Source organism: Lissotriton vulgaris, chromosome 12 (genome assembly GCF_964263255.1).
Source record: "Lissotriton vulgaris chromosome 12, aLisVul1.2, whole genome shotgun sequence".
NCBI classification, from domain to species: domain Eukaryota; kingdom Metazoa; phylum Chordata; class Amphibia; order Caudata; family Salamandridae; genus Lissotriton; species Lissotriton vulgaris.
Genome location: NC_141700.1, coordinates 14,898,221 through 14,922,711, shown reverse-complemented (window position 1 = coordinate 14,922,711; position 24,491 = coordinate 14,898,221). Strand labels below are relative to the sequence as shown.

At 51.6% G+C, this 24,491-nt stretch overlaps 1 protein-coding gene across 1 annotated transcript in view; it reads left to right on the top strand.

The window, feature by feature from the left end:
• Positions 1 to 568: 568 nt before the first annotated feature.
• CDC34 (cell division cycle 34, ubiquitin conjugating enzyme) overlaps positions 569 to 24,491 on the top strand; it is a 57,486-nt gene continuing 33,563 nt past the window's right edge. Inside the window, exon 1 of the mRNA XM_086946744.1 lies at positions 569 to 1,596. Coding sequence (XP_086802870.1) covers positions 1,417 to 1,596 — 180 coding nt within the window. The 5' untranslated portion in view covers positions 569 to 1,416. The remainder of the gene's footprint in view (positions 1,597 to 24,491) is intronic.

Genomic DNA, 24,491 nt, shown 5'->3' with positions numbered 1-24,491 from the left:
ATGATGTGTGAAGTAAAATTAAATTGTCAGTCTTGCAAAATATACTTGAGATAAACAACCTGAGCTGTTTGTGTCACTCACAGTGACTTGGCAAGACTACTTACATGAATAACTGTTCAGCTGTTTATTTCAAAAGACTGGGCGTACTCCATTTTTATAGCATGAAGCATATTCACTGTACACACATACAAAGGGTTGGGCTGTCATTGACTGCTGGAGGCATGACTAAGATTGGTTCCTATGGCATATGACCTCTCCAAGATGTCCACTCAGGAGTAGTGGCTACAGCTCTCCTTAGTCTGTTGTTTGTTTCGTTGACAGGGGGGGTAGCCATCTTTGATTGGGCTCCGTCAGTGGTTCCGCGTTGGTAAGGGCCGTTTCCGTGCTAGAGGTCTGTGTACGGGCGTCACTGTCCGCGCGGTGCCCCCGGGTGGCAGGCGCCCCCTGCCTTTTCTTTGATGCCGTTGCTCCAAACAAACACGAATTGTCCGCATGCGCACTGACGTAGCCGCCCGATCCAAGATGGCAGGGGCGGAGTCAGGAGCGCTTCTTTTGTGGTCCGCTCTTTGTGTCTACGACGGGCCGGAAGTGCCAAGAGGAAGCGGAGGAGAGAGCAGCAGAACAAGGAGCTGGAGCCCGAGGCCCCCCTGCCCCCGAAGGACCCCCGCTCCGAGTCCTGTGCCCGAGCCCTGCTTCCCCCCCGAACCCCCGCCGGCTTGGACACCGCTGCCCCGAAGCCCAGGGACCCCCAGCAGCCGCGCACCCGGGGCTGCCCTCACTCGACCCTCGGCGGGGACAACAGACACCCCCGCGGAGCCCAGGCTCTACCCAGGGCCCCTCTCACTGGTGCGGCGGGTCACAGGCACCCCAGCAGCGCCCAGGGCAGAGAGCAGACCCCAAGACCGACGTCCCCCCCACCCCCCAAAAACACCGCTCTATCCAGACAACAACAAAAGCCCCCTCCTGAAAATAGATTGTAGACTCACGATTCCAGCCCTCACCAATCTCATGGTAGCAAACACCCCAAAACAAGGGCCCCAGCAGAGCAGCAACCCACCCCATCGAATCCCAGATATTAAGGAGCCCAGCAGAGCCCCCCCAAAGCTTGGACTCCAGCCCCACCCCCAGAAGATAACTCTCAGGCTCCCAGGGCCACCCCACTCCAGGTTGGAAATCCAGTGACATCTAGGACTGCACCTAACTAATACCCCACGTTCTCAGCCTAAGTGTAGCTCCTCCTCTTTAGGTCCCCACAGAGCCCACCCACCAAGGCTCTCCCTGTGGTTGTTGCCTAGAGACCCCCCCCCCCCCACTTTCTAGATCTCAAATCCACACTTTTCCACTTGACTACCTCACTCCACACCCCTAGTTACCCCCTGCGCCCTCCACACCCCCAGTTGCCCCCTGCCCCCCACCATGGCCCGCGCTGGCCCTGTGCGTGGCTCTTCCAAGGCGCTGCTGCTGGAGCTGAAGTCCCTACAAGAGGAGCCGGTGGAGGGCTTCCGGGTGTCCCTTGTGGAGGAGGCGGATCTCTACAGCTGGGAGGTGGCCATCTTCGGGCCCCCCAACACTGCTTACCAGGGTGGCTACTTCAAGGTATGAGGAGGAATGGTGTCACCTTCTGAAATGCCCCTCAGTCACAGCCTGCAGTGCTTCATTTCAAGAAACAAATTGTGCCAGGGCCCTCCTCGGATGCCACTGCAGCTTGCTCCACCTATTGCCAATGACCGTACCAACACGACTACGTCACACTCCTCCAAGTGTGACACTTCAGAGTATTCCAGGCCCCAAATGCTATAATTACACATTTCCGGGGGTAGAGGAGCTTAGGAGCCAATAGTATCAATACAAGAGTCCCATACACTTAGATAATAAGGCATCCTCTTTGCATAATGAATAAAGAACATACGAGGAAAAATAAAGGACCAATTATTTTTGGTATTTATAAAATGAAATAATTGTGTTGTCTCGTATGATAAGATATTTCTATTGAGAATTGTAGGATTTTCTAGACATTAAGTGTATGGGACTCTAGTAATGATACTATTGGTTCCTGTGCTCCTCTCCCTTTGGAAATGTCATTTTGTTAAAATTGGGCTTTGGTAGCAGTTGGCCATAACAGTGAGCACTTTTCGAACAATTGGACAAACAGAGTGCGGCGAGTACTGGCGATAACCCTTCTTACTATTGCCTTCCAAATGCTATAATAATGGCTTGGGTGGCCGGTATTCGTCATTTTTTATGTTAGTTGAATTTATAAACAATTGTTATGCTTATATCTAAATCACACAAACGGCGCCTCCATGTGGCAGCCCATTATAAGTGCCGGTGTTGGCAATTAAGTGCCGGTGCTGAGCACCTTAACCCACCAACTCCAATTAAGCACTGGTTACAGGGTGGAATGCTCGTTCTAGATATCTAAAACAAGCCTTGCCAAAGGCAGTAGATTTTGCTTTTATGGCTTATTGGCTTCCGGTGCTGTATTCCGCCAACAAACAAATTAGAGAAAAGATGCATAACGTGAAACACATACAAGCGCATACATTTGTGATGTCATGGAGTTGATATTCAGTAGGCGCACACGTGCAGTTCTAGGTTTACGCTTTTATGCATTACCACACATGGTCACACCTACCAAAGGATGCAGTGGCTATTTAAAAAATGTATTTAGTGATCCAAAATCGATGATTCTACTCAGAGTAGTAAAAATAATTGTTTGCGCAAGATTAAATATTTTAAAGCAGACTGGTCCAGTGTCAAATAGGGGATGCTAGGCCCTCAAAGTAGACTTATAAAAAAAAAACATTTTAAGGGCTTTGCAAGGCAAGGGGGCAACAAAGGAGGTGGTGCGGTAAAAGTGATGGGGATGGAGCCAGGGGAGCACTTGGAAATAATTTGGTCATTGGTGCCCAGGATGTTGGCTGGGTTCACAGAAAATAAGTTGGTGGTGGGGGGGGTACAGGAGTGGAAAGGCAACACAGGGGAAGGATCTAGTATGTTGGCCTTGGAGTCTCACTGACCCCTCTGAGATAGTCCACTGCGTAAAGGGAGCCACTCACAACAGAGATAGGGTATTGATACCACTTCCCCTGGGATCACAGCTTACTGGACTTTGGACGTCGCTTTGACTCGTGTACCGGTTTGTGTCCCCGTCCCCATCTCTTTCCATGCGATGTCCTTCACCCTCCCCTTTCCCGCCTTCATTACCCGTCTACTTCCCCAGCTCCTTCCCCCCTCCCCTGAATCTTTCCCCTTGCTTTTCCCCTTTCGTATTTGTGCTTATTGTTTATCTTGACCATACAAGTAACTATGTTGCCATGCTTTAACAACTGTGTAACCTTTGTAACGATGTAACCTGTAACTATGATCTGATGCTCATGTAAAGCGCTCTAATACCTCCGGGTCTAGCCAGCGCTATATAAAACCTTTTAAAAAATAAATTTTAAAAAAGGGCTGACAGATAATGTAGGTGTAACAATGTGGTTCACTCCAGTGCTGTCCTTGTCTTGTTAGTAATGTCTCCTAGCATGGCTCTCATCTGCGCTTGCACATTGTTATTCACTTAACTCTTCCTTATTCAGTTACCCATTCTTGCTGTTTCATACAAGAGCAGCAAAGCCCTCCTTCCGTTTCCTGTTTTCCTCTCGTTCAAATTAAGTGATTGAGGGCTCTTTCTTCCTTAATTAAATTCCGTTCTTGATCTGACTTTTTTTTTCTTCCTTTCGACAGTCTGCATCGTGGTTTGACTTCTTCTGGAGCCCTCCTTTCTTCTAGAGGGTGTGCCTTTGTTTGTTTCTGTTTTTAGTCAGCCCCACCATTGGATTCTCTGTTTACCGACTCTGCGTTCGATTGCACATACACTTCTTGGCCACTTGCGAGTTTTCCTTAGTTGGTTGACTTACTTGCGCACTCATTGTTCTACTTGTTTTCCTTCAGTCCATGTCTGTGAGCGCTGCAGCCCAAGCAGTTTGCCTTTCTATCCGTCATAGCCTGTTGTCTTTTGCTTTAGATTATACTTTTATTTTTGCGCTACTTAGTCTGGCAACTTCTCCCCAGTAGCTGCACGTGTTTAAATTACGTTTATATAGCGCTTCATACCCCTGACCAGGCGTTAGCTGCTCGATTCAATTCGCCTTTGTGGGTGTTTGTGCTCGTCGGCTTCCAACCCCTCTGGGAGCCTTTTCTTTGTATCTCGTATTGTTTACCTGTTTGCTGCTTGTCCAGGTTACACCTGCGCGCTCCTGCTCTCCTGGGGGCCTCCATGGGTGACGTCAGCAGGGCCCATGCTTGCTTTCTTGCTCTTTCACCTACACTCAGTTGTCAGTGGATGCATTAGCTTGTCGCTGCTTTCCTTGTCCTGTGTTGCCCGTGTGAGCTCGCCTCCCACCCTGCCTGTAGTCTGTGGCCTGCTTGCTGCAGCCTTGGCAGCTCTGCCCATACGTCGTGCTGGAGCGGAGGTCCAGGCATCGCTTCACCTGCTGGAGTCTGCCAAGCACCCGCCGGCGGAGGAGGCAGCAGATGGAACCTGCCTCCCCAAAGCGTGGGGGGAGGGAGCCTCTCGCGTGGCGTTGAGTCACGGAGGGCTCTCGATTCATTGGGGCCGAGCAGGAGTCTCTTTTGTTGAGTCGATAGCCCCCCTTCGCCTTCAGAATGAACAGATAGTTTAGTTACCTTTACGCTCGTTCCCATATTCCATCTTCTAGTGCCTGCTGCCTTCTGCTAAGGCTGGTAAAGTGTTACTCGCTCGTGGGTTCAAGCTGTTGCAATGAACTTTCTGGTGACCGAAGTGGGGCAAACGGGCTTTTTCCATCCTGTCACTTTAATTTCCTTTTATTATTTCAGTTGTAGGTCAGTTCTAGTTCGTATTTGTGTATATTTTGAATTGTTTCATTCACGATAGGAGCATGTTTGCCGGAATGGAAGGCTGCCTCTGTGCAGTGCCTATCTAGGTGGTGTGGGGCATCAGAAGGGAGTTGGAGACCAGCAGCTTATTCTGCAGGACTCTTCGGGTGTACTGGGCTTCTCTTTAAAGATGTAGTCAGCCAATCACAAGGCAGCTTTTTTTCCAGTTTCCTCTGAAAACGAATTGGATTACCTCTGGATTAAAATAGCCTTTAAGTAAATGCCAAACATGCGTGTTGAATCTGCTTCTTTAGTACAGGGCTCATGCTGCAGTGACTCTGCTGATGTAGATATGATGGCTGGCGACCGTGGTCATTCTGTCTGGAGGGGCTGGTTGTTGGGGCACATTGTGGCTTCTCTATAGTGGTTGTGGTTGTTCAAGGGGCACAGCGTCAATTGAAGGGGCGCTGGCAGTGCAGTGACGGAAACACGGGCTGTGTTCACGTCACATTTAAATAACCCCAGTGAGTCAATAGGGTGGCAGCGCAGTGACGCAATACAATATTGTTCGAATAGGAGTGTCTTTAAGGACTGATGAAAGAAAACAGCAGCGGGGCATCCTTCATATCTACTGTGAGTCCTTTCCCACCCTGCTGGCCATCACTGGTGGGAGGAGGCCACATGCTGGCGAGATGGAGGGCCTGGGAGCGATGAGGGGTTTACAAGGAGCTTGTTTTGGGCAATTGACTGACAGTCCTACAGATGGTTTTCAGGTTGTGATGAAGAATTTGAAGCGTTTTTAATGACTACCGGCCTGTTTGGTGTTAGGTGGCCAGGCGGTTGGGCTAAAGGGTCCACCTTTTTGGCTAGGCTACAGTAACAGCAGGTTGGATACTGCCCAGAGAAGGGGTCAGAATTGTGTTCCACCTGGAACAGGTTGTTGTCCCTTGGAGAAGCAGGTTAAGTAAATTGAAGCAGGAGGTGCAGGTTTTCTTTGTCAGTATATTTGTCATTTCTGGAGTTGTTACAGGCTTACTTACTCCTCTCTCCTTTTCTAAGACCGGGATTTCGCTCCAGATTTGCACACATTTTGTGTGGAGAATCTTTTGAGTTATTGGCCTAATATCCCTGTAGTTTTGATAAGGAACTGAGGGGCATATTATCAAGAAACAGAGTTAAAATTATCGCCGCTTAAGCGGCAGAAAACTGCAGCTAAAGCGGCGATAATGGGCTTGATAATATGCCCATGAGAATTCCAATAGAAGCCCTGTTCTTGTGTCAACATGTGCTTCTATTGGAATTCTCTACGTCATATTATCAAGCCCATTATCACTGCTTTAGCGCAGTTTTCTGCAGCTAAAGCGGCGATAATTTTAACTGTGCTTGATAATATGCCCCTGGGTCACTTGCACATGACATAACTTCCTGTTTGACACATGCCTGTAAAGGCATAGTTATTATAAGACATTATTATAATTAAGCTAATGATGATCCTGGAGGTGATTTTGTGAAGGCGGACCTGAAACATAGGTAACCAGACGATGTGTCACTGTTTAAAAATGCAACTCCTTTTGGCCTGTACTTGCAGGGACGTGTAAACAAAGAAACCAGTGTGAATATATTCTATGCGGATGGGCCAATCGCTTTGTTTGGGCACCAGCCAATAAGCCACTCGTGTTCTTTATTTATTTTAAAGGTTTTATATAGCGCTGGCTAGACCCGGAGGTATCAGAGCGCTTTACATGGTGCCAGCTGATGTTTCATCCTTGTTTGGGTGCCAGTCGCCTTATTTGGGAGTCAGCCTGGGGCTTGGCCATGCTTGTGCGTCTAGTACATTTGTTATTTTCATTGGAATCCATCTTCCTCGACCAAGCAGGTTTAGGTTTTGGGAGAGCAGGTGAGGTGGCCTTCAGTTCTGTGTTGGGGCCCTGTCAGTGTTGACCAACAGATGCTTGTTGGCGGCAAGGGCTCGAGTTCAGCATCCATGGTCACTAATCTGTCATTGTTTCTCTGTCCAAGATAGAGATTTCTTTTTAGGTCTGGTAGTAGCCAATACCTTTTGTTATTAATAACATATACTTTACAGACGTAGTTAGAAGGACCTTCAGTCAGACATCCATTGGTCTCCTACAGTGTCATTCACATTTTGCTCCCCCTGTTACACAGCGTTTGTAACTGGGTCAGGCAATTCAGCCATTGGCTGACCTGACTGTGAGCAATGGTATTCTGTGATTTAATGTGCCCTTCCGCACAATAGGAAGTCTCATTCGGTGCCAGGGACTAATGCTGCGATGTGTGCTTTTTTTTTTATTTTATTTTTTAAAAATTTTTAAAACCTTTATTGCAGCAAAGCACACAGCTATTCAGCCTAACATCCCGGAGGCAAGGCAGCATAGTGTCAGGAGGAGTAAAGTGCAAAACGAATCACATCAGGACATTGCAGGTTGTTTTTTATTTTTATAGAATAACCAAAACCAAGAAAGAAACGCCAAAGGGCGCATTAGAAAGGCAATGGAGGAAAAGGAAATGCGTATGAGTCAGTCAGAGGCATCGGAGGCCAGGAAGATTCTAGGAAAGAACGGAAAGTAGGATGTAGGAATGGGGGAGGGGAAGGAAAGCAGGAGATTTACAGCAGGTGTAAAATAGCTGGCGTCATTGGTTACGGTGACAGATGTTCCTCTCGGGGAATAGGCTCCGGTGGTAAGCACAGATCACCCCTGTAGGCATTCCACGCCCCCCACACCTTGTTCCACGTCTGGGGCCTCCCCCTGGCAGCGTACACCGTCTTCTCCCGTAGCATACACCAATCCATGTTGGCCTTCCATTGCACCACCAGGGGGGCCGAGGTAGAACCCCACTTCTGCTCTATATCTCGCTTAGCAATCATGTTGCCTAGTGTAGCCCAACGAGTCTGCGCCGTGTTATAGTCATTCGGCTCCCAAATGTTGAGGAGGCACCTCCGCGCCTCTGCTGCCAACTCAACACCAGTCACTTCCCTCATTACACGGTGCACTCTCTCCCAGTAGGGGGCAATGACAGGGCACTCCCACAAGATATGCAGGAAGGTAGCAAGGGCTCCACAGCCGCGGCGACAAAAGCCATCAGGCGAGGCGCCCATGTGCACAAGCCGGGGGCCGGTGACATACACCCGGTGGAGGATCTTAAATTGCACTAGGCGCAGTCGCGAGGAAATGGCGACCTCCTTAGGGGAAGACACCGCACTCTGCCAGTCCTCGTCGTCCAGTTCCAGGCCGTCAGCTACCCACTGTTCTCGCAGGCGCTGGAGGAGGTTAACTCTAACATTGATCAGTTTCTTGTAGGACAAAGAAATGGCACTATCAAGCATATGGCCGTCCAGAATCCTGTCCTCCAAGGGGGAGCTTTCAGGGATGTCGCCCTCCTCTGGCCTAGCGGCGTTTAGCGCGTGTTGTAGTTGGGCGTAACGGAAAAATTCCGAACCACCCAAGTGATATTCGGCCTGTAGTTGGGGGAAAGTCTTGACCTCTCCTTTAGCAACCATGTCTTCCACCCTTGAGATACCTATAAGGTCCCATTTATCAAAACCCTTGGTGTGCCAGAGCTTGCCTAGGATATCTGAATCATACAGAGGGGTGAATCTCGTCAGTCTGCCCTGCCACCCCTGTATCTTAGTAATCGTCCGCCACGTGTGAACCGCTGCCCTGGTCGGGCCCGTGAGGCGCCGGTCAAAGGACCTGGAATACAGGGCGCGGTAGTAGTTGCCTCCACGCAAAAGCCATCTGTCCATAGCGTAACCCGGACTGTCCGCGGGGCCATAAAGGCCATGGTTGATGGCAGTAAGCTGAGAGGACCAGTAGTACCGCCGCACGTCCGGTAGAGCGATGCCCCCGTCGTACCATGGTAAAGTAAGCTTCTGGATGGCGACACGAGGACGACCCTCCCAGAGCAGGGCACGTTGCAGGCTCTCAACCTCTCTGAAGTAGCGAGCCGGAACCAGGTCCTGAGTATTTTGCAAGGCATATAGAAACCTGGGCAGGGACATCATTTTGAACAACGCCGCCCGGCCCAGAAGTGAAAGCGGAAGCTTGCGCCAGCTGGCCACATCCCTCCGTAGTCGTTGGAGAGGAGGGAGGAGGTTGTAGTCATATCTCGCCTTAGGACTACCCGATATGTAGATTCCCAGGTACTTGAAACCTTGCCCGGCCAGTTGTATATTACAGCCCCTAGGGAGGCGCGGCGTGTCTCCTTTGAGAATGTAAAGGGAGGACTTGGCCCAGTTGATGATCAGGCCCGAGTATCGCCCAAACAGCCGGAGAACGTCGCACGCCACAATAAGCGATTTACAGGGAGAGGTAAGGTAAAGCAGGATGTCGTCCGCATATAGGAAGACCCTGTCTTCAAAACCCGGGGCCCAGGTGATTCCATGCAGGTCAGGGTGCGAGCGTAACATGGCCGCAAGTGGCTCCAGGGCCAGCGCAAACAGGAGTGGCGACAGGGGGCAGCCCTGTCTAGTGCCACGATGAAGCGCAAAGGAAGCTGACATGCGACCGTTAACTGTGACGGCAGCCAGTGGGCACGCATAAAGAAGTTGCACCCAGCCCAGGAAGCCCGGTCCAAACCCAAGCTTTGCTAACACCGCCCAAAGGTAACTCCACTCCAGGGAGTCAAAGGCCATCGTGGCATCCAGGGATGCAAGTACCGCCGGTTCCTCCAGGGTATGAGCTCTGGCCATGACACCATGCAGCCGTCGCAGGTTGAGGGCAGTGTTGCGGCGGGGAATAAAACCTGATTGGTCCGGGTGTACCAAGTCGCTGATGACTCCGGTCAGCCGATTTGCAAGCAGTTTAGCTAGGATCTTGGGTTCCGCGTTGAGGAGAGAGATAGGACGGTAGGATCTACAAACGTCCCTCGGCTTGCCTTCCTTGTGAATGACCACTATGGTGGCCAGCCGTTGATCCAAAGGGAGGACACCCTCCTCCCGAGCCCGCAGGAACATAGCTCTCAGATGAGGAGAGACCACATCCGGCCGAATCTTGTATAACTCGACCGGTATGCCATTGGGGCCGGTAGCTTTACCCGATCGCAGGGCGCGGATCGCCAAGGCAATCTCGTCCGCGGTTATATCTCGATCCATATCAGCACGTTCCTCGTCAGAAAGACAGGGGAGGTTAATCGTCGAGAGAAACTCGGCTGAATCAGCCTCGGAGCGGTCTGAACCAGAAGTATAGACACCCCGGAAGTAGTCTGCAAAGGACTCGGCAATAGCACTTGGGTCCGTGACCGCCACTCCGTCCTCACCCAGGATCTCCGGCACCACCCGGCTTGCCATCTCGCGCCTGTCCAACCAGGCCAGCAATTTACCGGCCTTATCCCCAACGTCATAAATGCGGCCCTGCTGTTCCTTGGCCAAAACTAGGGCGGCATTCGTAGCGAGTTCATGGTACTCCGACTGTTTAAGGGGGAGGTCGTGTAAAAGAGAGGGGTCTGGCTCAGGCCCCAAACGAGACTCGAGGTCCAGGACCTCTTCCTCAATATGCGCAAGGTCGGCATCACGAATTTGCTTAGCCTCCGCAATGAGAGCTAGGGCCTCACCCCGCAACACAGTCTTGAATGCCTCCCACAGCGTGACCGCCGAGCCAACCGAGCCAGCATTTTCGGAGAAATACAAGTCGATGGCCTTGGCTAGGAGTGCGCGCGTCTTGAGGTTGCGAAAATACCAAGGGTTCACCGCCACCGGACGGCTGGACAGGACGATGCCAAAGTCGAACGAGACCCACAACGGGGAGTGATCAGAAACACCCCGTGCCAGAAAACGGGCCTCAGACACGGCAGGTGAATGTGCCGCCAGGGTAAGGACATAATCTATACGGGACAGACTCCCATGGGCACTAGAGAGGAAGGAAAATTGGCGGAGCGCGGGATGCCGCAGTCGCCAGCTATCCACCAAACCCATGGAGTCGAGGAAGGCCGGCAGCCACATTTGGGAACTCCGGAGGTCTCTCGGCGGTTGGCGATCAAGGGTGCCAGAGCAGACTGAGTTGAGATCACCCCCCAGTATCAATAAGCCCGCAGGCAGGGACAAGATGGCGCCACCAAGATCTTGAAAGGTGCTGGATTGGAGGCCTGGGGGGACATAAACCGAAAGTAGCGCTAGGGAACGCCCCTCCCATCTTCCCGCCACAGCGGCGTAGCGTCCCCTGTCATCAAGCACTGTGACGTCGATTTCAAGGGGAAGGGACGCACGCACAAGGATGCCCGCCCCCCGGGAACCCGAGGAGAACCCAGAGTGGGCAACCATTTTGTAGCCTTTACGGTTTAGGGCCTTGCAGGAGTTCCCTACCAAATGCGTCTCCTGCAGAAGTACAACATCGGGCATATGTCTCTTTATCAATTGGATTACCACCCCTCTCTTAACTCGGTCACCCAACCCATTAACATTCCAGCGAAGCACTTTTAAATTCCTACCCCCCATCGTCCAACAACCCGCCCCACCCGACCCCAGCCAACTCAATCATCAAGTATACATTAAAAAACACAATCCATTGCCTCAAGAAAAAGGAAGAAAAAGAACAGACGAACAAATAAACTTGCATAGTTGCACCCCCCACCCTGCACCCCTGCATATGACTGAAAAGCCCCCCCAACAGCAGTGTGCCTGTCGCCCCATAACTACTCTACAAGAAGAGACCCAGAGGAGTAAGGAATCTCTGCGAACACCCCCCGCCACCCTCCGTGTACAGACAGGAAAGTCAACAGGGTAAAATAAAACAATATCCTATAGTCATAGAGGCAGAAATAACAAGCGATGGATCACCCACTATAGAGCCAAGTCTCATAGGTCCGGGCCACCAGCAGCACCACCTTCATGTTCATCCTGAGCGTCTCGGCGCGGCGATAAAGCGTCCAGCCAGTCACTCACATTTTCAGCGAAGTCAAAGAAGAGGGCACGGCCCTCGTAATCGATCCGGAGCTTGGCAGGGAACATCATGGAATATTTGTATCCCAAGTCACGTAGTCTCCGCTTCACCCCGGCGTAGCTCTGGCGCTGCCGCTGTACCGCCCTGGTAATGTCTGGATAGAAATGGATGTCGGCGTTCTGAAATTTAAGCGGTCCATGCCGTCTGGAAGCCTGCAGAACCGCGTCTCTGTCTCGGAAATTGAGCAACCGAGCCACGATGGGTCTAGGCGCCACGCCCGACTTCGGCGGGCCACCCGGTACTCGGTGAGCTCGCTCCACCGAGAAAAAGTTGCTAAGGCCAGGCGGTGCCAGATGGGTCTTGATCAGGTCTTCAACGAGGAGGTCTGTCGCTTCAGATATGGGTTGGTATTTAAGTCTTCTGTCAGCTTGATGATTTCAACCCTGAGAGGTTATGCCTCTTTGTACCAGGCTTGAATTCTGAATTGTGATAAATCTCTCACACAGCCATCTTTTCAACGCCTTGACTAATCTGCAATCTACCAGCTCTGTTGCCCTCGGCCCCCATACTAAAACATGCATTTGCATAGCCAATAGGTCTCGAATTGCGACCGTAAAAGTATTTAACCATGCAGCACATTATCCTGGGAGCTGTGCCACCAGGAATTGAAGAGCTATACAATTACTACACACTGGGTCATGCTTGTCTCAGGAAACATACATGGACACATTCCAAGGCTTTTTAACGCACAGACAGAAAGACCAGATCCTTGATGCAAGTCAACAGCACTACAACATTGTGTGACTGCATCACTAGAGTATTGAGCAGCCTGTGAACAAAAACAGTGAAGTACTTTCAGATGTCACAGCCCTCCTCCCCCAGGCCTCTATTCACCATCCGCTCTTCTCCAGAGTTTTCCATCGAACGCTACTCGCACCATCCGTTTACCAGCAAGCCCCTGGCTCGCCCCCTGACCCAGCCCCCAGGGTATAGGAGCACTGGATGCAGCAACAACAACAAAGTGCTCCCATTTGTCAGGTAGAGGGGAAATAATAAATAAACAAACGTTGACATCATTCAATCTCCGAACACTTAAAAACAAAAAAAATAAACTGACCGTGTGTAATGTAACTGGCGCTTTTGCAATGTTATAAATGGGGCTTCATGTGTAAACTATTTGTGCAACACACTCACCGCGCCAACTCAGTGAAACTCCTCAGACTCCACACAGGGTTAAGAAAATAGTATGTTTTTATGTTGAGTAAAAGGTAAGACCAGAACGATGAAAATCCAATGATTTGATCATGCTTGTGCAATTTTATAAATAACTTGGGTCAAAGCAATTGTAAGTCAGATGAGTCTGCTATGCCCCTTTCAGAAAGGATAGAATGTAGAGGCAGTGTTGCTTACAGTCATAGGCAAATGTTTATTTGAGCTTTTCAAGGACGCATGCCTTTGCCTCAGAAGCTGGTGCTCTTCTATTAGATGAAATATGGTGTTTGCAACTTTACAGGGTAAACAGTGACTGATCATGCAATGTGCGCCTATAACACACCATCTAGTAGTTTCAGAGAGCTGGGGATTGTGCTGCTGGAGTCCGTAACCCTTGACCACGAGAAACGTGGTTCGGGGAGATCAAGCCTGCTCCAGCCCAGCTGTTTAACCAAAGGTAGGAATCCTTTCAGTGTGGAGCCGCTAGTGGCCTGACTATTGAAGCAACACGTGTGACAGTGACATTCTGTTGCAAGGAGAGTAGTAAACTGATGTCTGGACCTCCCAGGTTCCGGTTGTCCCCGGTGTTAACAAAGTAGGCACTGCTGAAAATGGATTGCAGTTGTCCCTGGCTGCGAGGTGTACAGGGGAGAATCCTTGGGACTGCTGAGTCCAACTGTGTTGAAAGTCGCTGCGCTCCTTTTATAATAATTAAGTTCCCGCCTGGAAAGTCACAATGGTAATGGGGTTGATGTACTGTTGCGGGGAACGATACAGGAGCGGTTCTGTCTGAATGGACAAATGCAAGATAAGCAAACAAACTGTACTGGTTGGAAAATGCAAATACCGTCCAAAACATGAAGCACAGCGTTCGTGAAGCGGGTACCATGCTGATACACAAGCCAAGGCAAACCAAAAAAAAGTGTGCCAGAAGGAACGTAAATAAAAATGAAGAGTAAGGCCGCTTGTAACAGGGGCAGTTTCCTGGGAGGGTCAGAAACACCAAACGCCAGACTAATTAAGCATATTCACCAAACAAAAACAGGCATTTAGAAAGGGTAGTAGGAGGAACAAATGGAAAAAATGGGATGTGCTTGAAGCCCACATTGTAGATACAGCATATCTCAAGAGACGGCACACGTGCTCCCTTGGCAAGACCTAAAAATTACATTGTTTGCCTATTAGAAGGCCGGTTATTTTTACTCTCTGCTGCCTAACGTACAATGCTTTATACCAGACCCAACCTGCTCTCCTGTGCTCAAAACATAGTTATTATTTGCCTTCCAGGCGCTAAGGTCTTCCAACAAACTCTCCTGCAGACCCCACGCATTCATACCCCCAGATTTGGTGGCAGATCATTCTCATATATACGCTTCCCCCTTCATATTCGTACTTTCCCCAGCAACATGAATTTTAGAAAGATGTTAAAAAACATGGTTGTTTTAAACAGTGCTACTCTTGCCTGATCAGCACAGCACCGAGATTCTTTCGGGAGCGAGTTGCGCGCTATACCAAGTGACAATTAACATCAAGTTCCTTTTCCACACAGCACAAAGGACAGGCCATGATTCCAATGAATGGACAAACAAGAGTCGCTGTCCATCAATCCAGTAGTTTTGTGGCGTTGTTGGGGTGACATTGCCGTTGTAACTGTCACCAAATGATTTTTTTTTTTTTTTTAATTTGTTTTTATTGCAGAGTTAGAAACCACAGAATACAATTAGTCAACCAGTCCACTCGTGACGCCCCCCCTTGATCAACAATAAAACGTATACCATACACAGCCATTCAGCCCGCATCCCGGAGGCCGGGCGGCATAGTCCTCTACATAGTAGGAAAAACCTCACGGTGGATGTCCCATAGGGACCATGGTCTAAAGGTCGTTGTACGTATCCGCATTTTACCCCCCCACCCTCAACAATACTACCGTCGGCCATTCTACTTGCGCGATCAATGCTACTACCCGCACCCGAGCCCACCCCGAGCACTATAGAGCCCCCCAGTCCTGGTCACTCCCCCAGCCATCCGACTCTCCGTGCAGCTCCCCACTGGCCCTACGTAACTCGAAGTCGCTCTCGCGGACAGGTAACCCCTAGGCTTCCAACCCACCCCGAACTCCCATGAAACAAACCCCCTATGTCCCCACCCCGGCAACTGCTAATGGTGTGCTTCTTCCTGATGTGTAGTATGGATCCCGCCATAGAGTCAATGTCAACTCCAAGTTCGTGCGCCTCGCAGTGTCCACAGGCCCGATTCACTCAATCCTCATCTTCCACCAAAGAGTCACGCAAAGCTTGCACCACCAACTCCCACGCACGCGCTGCATCCAAAGCATTCTCATTGCCAAGCTTGACAGCCTGCTTCATCCGGAGCACACTCTCGCATTCAGACCACCTCAACAGTTCATTCTTCCACCTCCGTGTGGACGGCCCGCCCTTGGACTTCCAATGCCATGATATTTCCCTTTGCGCCAGTATCAGGCCCAAATCAATAAACTTGCTCGTTACCTTGGTATGTTTGGTGTGCGGGAACCAGAGTAACAAACACGCCGCCATATCGAAATCCACCTCCCTATCGGTCACTTCATTTAGAAGGTCCCCTACCTCCGCCCAATAGGCCTCCAAATGCGGGCAACCCCAAAACAAATGGTCCATGTCCGCTCCTGAAAACGAACACCGCGGGCACCGAGCGTCTTGTACCTGGAAATACCGCCGTATTTTATCGGGGGTCAAGTAGGCCCTATGAAGCACATAGAAATGTACTTGTTGGAAGCGCGCGTTTCTCGTGCCTTTCCACGTGCGTCGCAAAATATGGCCCCACGCCGTGTCTGGGATGGGCCTGCCCACACTCGCTTCCCATTTGGCCTTGAGCCCCTGGAGCGGTTCCAGTCCCTCGTTCAGCATCCTGTTGTGGAGGCATGTTACCGCCTTGAAGGTGCCTGCTGCCATCACCACATACTGACACGCCATAGTCGTGGTCGGTTCCATAAGCCCACCCTTCCAGTGCTTCTGTATAGCAGCCACCACCGCCGCATGCAGGAGGAACCCCCGTCAGGCAACCCGAACTGTTCCCGAAGCACTTCGAAGGGTACCAGAGCCCCATCGATGTACAGATCGCCTACCACCTGCAGGCCCGCCTCCTCCCAATCCAGCAATGGGGACCAATCGCCCCCGTGTGGCAGGGCCATTAGCATACCGATCGGAATTTCGGGCGCATAAGGCCGCGTCGCCTTCGCTCTCCGAAGGCTCCTCTGCCAGCACAGCCTGAGTGTCCGTTCCTCCATTGTGAGGCCCCGCAACTCAAGTCGCTGCTGCATAACTATATAAGACAGCACATGGCGTTGTATCCCCAGCACTCGGTACTCCTCCGGTCCCCTAAACACTCTGGCCACATGTTGCGTGAGGACCTGCAGTTGCGCCGCCAAATAATATAGTTCGAAGTCAGGCACGGCCATACCCCCCTCAATCTTGGGGCGAAGCAGCGTGCTTAGAGCCACCTTACGGCGGCCATGGCCCCATAGGAAACCAATGACCATCGTTCTCAGGTCTCTAAAAATCCCCTGAGGAATCCAGATAGGTAGCGTCCGGAAGTAGTACAGTAGGCGGGGAAGTGCCACCATTGTCAAGAGAGCAATCCTGCCTAGAACCGTCAGGGGGAGGGTCGACCAGAAGGACATGCTGCCCCTCAGTGCCCGAATGCACCGACCTATGTTGCCCTCCAACAGGTCCGCGGTCGCGTGGTAAATACGGACTCCCAGATAGGTGAAGCAAGATGGCTCCCAAACTACCCCCAAGTCGCGAGCAGGGTTGGGCGACTCCGCTCTCAGTGGAAACACACAGGTCTTCGCCCAGTTGACCTTAAGGCCCGACAACCGGCCAAACTCTGATAACAGGTCCATCGCTCCCTCCAGGGCCCGCTCCGTATCGCCGAGGTACAGGAGTAGGTCGTCCGCATACAGCGAGATGTAATGCCGCTGCCCGCCGCTGTCGATCCCCGTGTACTTGTCACCCGACCTAGCATGGACCGCTAAAGGCTCCATCGCCAGAGCGAACAATAGGGGGGAAAGGGAGCACCCTTGTCTCGTGCCCCTACCCACTGGGTACGCCGCGGACACCAGACCTCCCAGACGCACCCGTGCCGTAGCCGAGGAATACAAGACTCTTGTCCATCGGCGGAACCCCTCTCCTATGCCAAACCTTCCCAGCACTTCGTCCAGGAAAGTCCATTCCAGACTATCAAAGGCCTTTTCAATATCGACGGACAGGACCGCTTGGGCCCCGTCCCCATCCAAGATGGCGTCCATTATCCCCACCAGGCGGCGGATATTCAGCGCCGTGCTCCTCGTGGGGATAAACCCAGCCTGATCCTTGTGCACCAGGCCCGTCATGTGTGGGGCCAGTCTGGTAGCTAGAATTCGGCTCAGGATCTTGTAGTCCACCGTCAACATGGACAGCGGGCGATAGGACCTCACGTCTGTTGCATCCCTGCCAGGTTTTAGGAGCGGAACTATCAAGGCCTCACGCATGGACCCAGGCAAGCCCCCTGTCTTATAGGCTTCCGTGTACACCACCAGCAACCTGGGGGCCAGGGTATCAACATACTACTGATAAAATTCTATTGGTATCCCGTCCACCACTGGCGTCATATTACGAGCCATATGTTTAATGGCCACCCGTATTTCAGTGAGCGTAATCGGGCTGCCCAGCTCTTTCGCGTCCTCCACATCTAGGACCGGAAGCGGCCTCGCCCCTAGGTACTACGCAATTTCCTGGACCTCCACTCCCAACTGGCTCTGATACAATTCCTGATAGTACACCCGAAAGCACTCCAACACCGCCGCCTGGGAATACACCAGTTCCCCCCGTGCGTCGCTAATGCTAAGGATCGGGCAGCCCCTGAGTTCCGGGTTCGCAAGTCTGGCCAAGAGTGTGCCCACCTTGTCCCGTTCAGCGTGCGCTCTGATGGCGTATTGCCTGTAGTCGTAACACCTCAACCGTTCCGTCGCGGCGGCGACCACTTCCTTCGCCTCCAATAACCGGGATTGTAAGTCCGGGCTGGCCGGCCTGCGGCGCTCCAAATCTCTCAAAGTCTCCTCCGCTTTCACAAGTACATTCAACACAGTCGTACGAGCATTCGAGAACCTACCCAGACACACCCCTCTCACCACTACTTTCATCGCATCCCATTCAGTGGACCTGCTCGTGGCCGTACCCTCGTTTTCGCCAAAGTAATGATCGATGCCTTGCTGGACAGCGTCCCTAAATACTGAGTCCTCCAATGTGTCTGGACGGAGCCGCCATGTTGGTATCGCTGAGCGCTCCCGCTGCCACTGGATATGTACCAATAGGGGGTTATGGTCCGAGATGGTTCTAGCCAGGTACTCCGTGTGGGAAATTAATGGGGCTAGGGATCCACTACAGAGCACTGAGTCTATTCTCACATGTAGTGCGTGGAGGGCTGAATAAAAGGAATAATCCCTGACGTCCCTGTGCTGCTCCCGCCAAACATCCAGCAACCCCCATCTGTCCTGCCAATCCTTCCTATGCATGGCCAACTTGCGCACCGGGGAGTCAACAAGGGGAGGATGGGACCTATCCAGCGCCACATCCGTGATCGAGTTAAAGTCCCCCCCTAACACCACCGAGCCCGCCAGGAAAGAGGCCAAGAACCCAGAGAGGCCATCAAAATATTGGGCCTGATCAGTGTTTGGTGCATACACACAACAGAGAACCACATCCCTGCCATACAACCTCCCTTCCACCGCCACGAACCTGCCATCAGGGTCCACTACTTGGTTCAGCACCTGGAACGGTATCCCTGCCCTCACCCAAATCAATACCCCCCTGGCATATGCTGAGTAAGTGGTGCCGAACACCTGGCCCGCCATCTTTTTTGCAACGCAGCGCACTCTTTTTTGGTCAGATGGGTTTCCTGTAGCATAGCAATCTGGACCCCCCCTGCGCACCAGATATGCGTGCACTTTGTGGCGTTTGACCATAGTCCGCAGCCCTCGGACATTCCACGTTAGGCATTTCAGGTTAGGTAACGTCCCCATACCAACATCGATCAGTCCGAGTCAAACAACGAGAGTTCACATCCCCTCCAAAGCAGTTACCCCCCCCCGAAACAAACCCTGAACAGAAGAACACCCCAAACCCCACTCCCCAGGACAGAGCCCACAAACCCAGTGTCAGCCCCAATCCAAACCTCGAACCAACTACCCATTCTCCTAGCCTGTGGTCTCCACCACAGGAGGCCTTAAGGGCCCACGGGGGGTGGGTTATCGCCGACCTCAGCTAGCGGAGCCCACACCCTGCGTCCTCATCCCGCTCTGTACACTCAGCCCCCCTCCCGGCAACCCGCTCATCACCAACAGGATACCGCCCTACCATAACATCTTGTCCAAGTCCCAAAACAGTCTCAACCGCAAAAAATCCCATCTGAGGTCTGGGGGGTTACCAACGGCCCCTTCGAGCTCTCCGCTTCTGAAAGGTCTTCTCCTGTCCTGCTGCCTTCCCCGCCGGAGTCCGTTTCCACCAAGTCACTGTTCCGTTGCGATCACGTGATGGCCGCCGTCGCTGCGAGCGCATCTCTTTTCCGCAGCCATTTGAGCCTCCCGTTTCTCCCGCTGGCGCCTGTTGCGGGACCTGATGCGCTGTGATTGTCTGATCCGGGGTTGCTTAGGCAGATCTCGCCTACTTTTATGCGACCTGTCCGTCCCCGCTCTATACGATTCCAGCCACTGCCATGCCTCGTCCGGAGTCAGGAAGAAGTGCGTAGTCTCGTCCAGTATGACCCGCAGCTTGGCCGGAAAGAGCAAGGAATATTGTATGCCCTCTTCCCTCAGCTCCTTTTTCACCGCTAGGAACGATGCCCTGTTCTTCTGGACCGCCTGAGTGTAATCCGGGAAGATCGTGACCTTACAGTTTTCCACCTCAAACGGGCCTGCCATTCTAGCCCTCTGGATGAGGAGGTCCCGGTCCTTATAGTGGAGGAGCCGCACCACCATCGGTCGGGGGAGGCGGCCAAGCCCTGGCGGGCGAGCAGGCACCCTGTGGGCTCGCTCCAGAGTAAAGAAAGGAGTAAGCCCCTCCGGTGCCACCACTGTACGAAACCAGTTCTCCATGTAGGCCACCGCATCCTCCCCCTCAATTCGCTCCGGCAGGCCCACGACCCGCACGTTGTTCCGTCTGTTGCGGCCTTCGGCATCCTCCGCCCGTCGTTCCAGCGAGTCCAACCGGGCCAGTATGTCTGTGATCTTGTGTTCCGCGGTCACCACCGACGGTTTCAGGTCCAACAACAGCTGATCATGGTCCTTGACCCTATCCGCAAGCTTCGCGTGGTCCGCTCGCAGTAGTCCCAGTCCCGAGGCCACTTGTGCTATGTCCTGGTGCAACGCCTCCTTGGTCGAGGTGATCGCATCAAGTATGGCGTCTAGACGTCGGTTCAGCCGCTGTTCCTGGTCCAACTCCGGCGGGGGAGTCTCACCCATCTGAGACGACTCTGCTAGGTCCCCCTCGCCGCGTTCCGCGGGTGCCAGCCCTCCGGCCGCCGCCATTGCAGGGTGCTGCGTCACAGGCCAAAAAGCCCGTCCAGTTCCAGCACTCGAGATTCGGTGCCAACTCTCCGATGCTGATCAGGATCAAGTGCCACCACCGGTGCCCTCAGGTCCAATGCCAACGTGGTGAGCACCGTTCGGCCGACCCCCTCGGAAACTTGGGGGGGGGGGGGAGAAGATAGAGATGGCGGCCAGCTAGGGTCCCCAAAGTCCGGGCAGGGCGAATCACTGTCCCTTGACCTCCGGAGCTGTTGCCTCGTCCCCAATGCCCGATCGATCGGTTGCAGGGCCTCCCGCCAGCCGGCGACAACTCGGCTCAAAGTCGATGTCCGGAGCTGTCCGACCTCATCGCCGCCATTTTCTTCTCACTCTCGGCAACACCTCGGCCGACTCCCAACTCGGTCTCCTCGGGGCCAGCAGTCCCCTAGCAACTGTCCGTCCGTGCCCAGAGGTCCCCTCGCACGTCGTAGGGCAGGAGAGTCGATCTCGGGTCGCCCAGGGTGCGAAAAACAGGAGAATTAGCGGGATTCCGCGCGGAGCTGCGAGCTCACGCCGCCATCCCGATCGGCGTCCAAGCCACGCCCCCCCCCCCCCCTCTCCTGTCACCAAATGATGATGATGTTCACTGTCGGAGCAGGATGGTGCCAATGTTCTTTATTTATGTTAAAACAAATTACCTGACCCGTCTATCTGCATAGATAATGGCTGATGGTGCTTTAGAGGATAAGTAGGGAGGCACATTTCAGTCATACCTTTTTGATTTGTCGTCTGTCAGTTGCAGTTCATAATTCATTTTAGCGTGTGCAAATAGCATGTCAGCCCCATCTGCCTGGATGGCTTGGGAGAGGTAGGTTCACCGGCTTCATATGCAAGAAGTGGAGTCCTCTCCTTGTGTGGGAGGGTTGAGGTAGGGTCATCACCTTCGTGTGTGGGAAGTGAGAGGTTAGATCATCTGCTTCAAATGCGAGAAGGTAGGGTCACCAGGTTTATGTACAGGGAGAGATAGGGTCATCACCCTCATGTGTGGGAGGGGAGAGGTATGGTCATCAGATTAACCTCTTAAGTGCTGCGCCTATACCAACGGCACCACTACCTCGGGAGTGCTGCAGTCGGCCGTTGGACGTTCCTACTGCACCTGCGCAATGGAACGTTCAGCACTGGAGCTGGACGTTCCAAAGCAGCTAAGGTGTTAATGTGTGGGTAGAGGTAGGGTCATCGACATGTGCAGGAGGGGAGAGTTAAAGTCATCATATTAGTGTGCGAGGAGAGGTAGGGTCATCGGTTTCTTGTACCTGGGGGCACTGAGGCTTGACAGCCTGATATGAAGTGACTGTATGCATTCTTTCTATAACCTACACCTGGTCGAAAAGCGGCATATAACTCTACTAGGTCGAAGGCAAGCGAACAATCTTTGTAAATTGATGCAGGGTCACTGGAGTCTGAGTGCAGAGGGACTTGATACTGTCGCAATCTTTTGTTCTGAAAGCTGTACATTAACCTCTCTTCTAACCGGAAGAATGAGCAGGGAAGGGCCTGACCTGTTGGAACAACCAATTTTCGATGTGTACTTTTTAGGAACGAGTTTGTGTTGGACACTGCGAATGTGACCAGCTGTATGAACCTGCCGAATACGGCTCTGGTGATTTGATTCCAGAATTTTGTACGTTTTATTTCAAATTGTATCGTAGGATTTCCGTTTTTTAAAGATTTGGTGTGAACAAACTTGCCCTAAAAAGTACACTGAAAATTGGTTGCTCCTTGCGACATTGTTTACGCAGTTTAACTTCTAATGAACTTTCTATGTAAAGTTGCCCTGAGGAAACCTTTTTGTTGAGGTGAAACTCGTTGGCTGCCCATGGGCTTTCTGAAAAGAACACTATTTAAAGACCAATACATACAAAAAGGACCCACTAACCTTATCTTCGTTGTTTCTTGTACAAATTGTTTGTGTGCACTTTGTTTTGTTGCCTCTCGTTTGTGTTGAATATTCTTAATGCATTGACATGAGCAGCTGGTCATTGGTGGAAACTAGTTCTTTGAATGCCGAGGCAACTTCAGGTGGTGCAGCCCCCGTTTCCCTGTCTGCCACAATGGGCTCAGTGTCTTCTGGGAGGGGAGAGGGCGTAATGCAGATCTGTCGCCTCACCTGCTCAGCACAGGTTTGTGCCCGAGGCCCAACGGACTCGCTCTGAGAAACCCAGTGTTTTACCTTCAACTGCAGCAACGACTGAGACTAAGCCACCTGTCTCCAGGGCCGGCTTGCTGCTGTTTGCCCCAACCCCCATCTGTGCCTACCACTCCCACCAACTGTTTGTGTCTGTTTTCAAGCAACAAGGGGGGAAGGGGTTCACCTGCACAGAAAGGTAACCAAGGGTTCATTCAAGTGACACCTGTAAGGGTAAGTAGTTTGCGCTTTACAAATACAGATTTTACATTTACCCAGAGGTTGTCTGACTACTGCCCCAATCATCACCGATATTTAGGGGTAGGGGCAAGCCCCTAGGTTAATCTGTACCCTCTTTAGGGGCGAGACAACTGTTGGAGTCCTGCTGTATTCTGTCTCTGTGGAGGTATACTATGCGGAATTTGCAGCATATTTTTGTCCTTATTTTTCCAGTTCAGGTATTGGCCTAGACCTTTACATTCGTTTTACTACATATGTATGTATAATATGCTTACTAACAGGCAGGGCTACTGGAATTATGCGATACGGTTGACTATTATGTGGCAATAAAATTTGAATAATGTGGTGTAATGCGCCCATTTATTTTATTTTGTGGTTTGCTTATACACTGTTAATGTAAGTAAAATTTAGGTTTCACCTCATTAGTACCAGTTTAACACCCAAATCAATAAGCAATTGAAAAATGACTAGTCAACCTAAGCGAAGAGCCTTCCACTGCACCACACTTGTTCCTGCTTTTTTAGTAACTTTTTATCAATTTGAGCTAGCAACAATTTTTTTAATGTCAAATCTGCAGATTTTGCAGAGGATGATTTGTCAAATTCATAATTATTTGGAAAATTCCACTGCTGCAGATTCACGTACTTCGAGTACCCTGCCTAGCAGGGATTTCAGTCAGTCCTTTTCATCCAGTTGGTCTTCTGTAGTGCCAGTCACATTTTCTTCCACCCACTGCAGCAAACAGTATTTCACAGTGGGTCAGCCCTCTTCACTGTTGCCTAATTTCACTGAGTGACTGCATTTAGTCTTCACCAATAGTGCATCCTCAGACAAAGTAGTTCCCTTAAGTCCTGGTTACTACTACACAGATCTATGCTTTATTTTTTTTAAACCAAAAGCTTGTTGAGGGTTGCCAGCGCTTGTTGAGGGTTGCCAGCGCTTGTTGAGGGTTGCCAGCGCTTGTTGAGGGTTGCCAGCGCTTGTTGATGGTTGGATGAGAGTTTTGGCTAATCTTTATATCTAGTTTTTTTGTTAACTAGGGCTTGTGGGTTAGCACATACCTTGTATTGAGATAGTAAAAGGAATCTTCTTGGGAACTTGACCAGCGTAATAGAGTTTAGTGATAAGAATTACTTTTGGGTTACCTACTCCTGTGGCACATAACTGAGTTGCAGACCAAGATGCTCAGCGGCAATTTGTGTGTACTACCCATGGCGGTGTGGTACCCACGTGTACATGTCTCCTCCACTACCCAGTAGAGCAGAGGTCTTCAAACTTTTCCAGGTTGAGCCCCCCCAGCTGAATTCCCCCAGATGTTGGGCCCCCCCACCACCCGACAGAAACCTCGGGAATCCGGCACACCACATGATCGACTGCCACGCGCACACCACGGGCCATATCCGGCAAACAATGCTCAACACAACAAGAGTGCCTAGCTGTAGGAAGGTGGCTACCTGACTATGGTTACCCCAGATTTTTTGCCTTGTGTTTAGCTGGTTTTCGACTTAGTTGGCCTGGTTCCCTGCTAATCAGGGCCCCAGGCTATCTGCTCTCTCTGTAAAATGGATTCCATGTACCC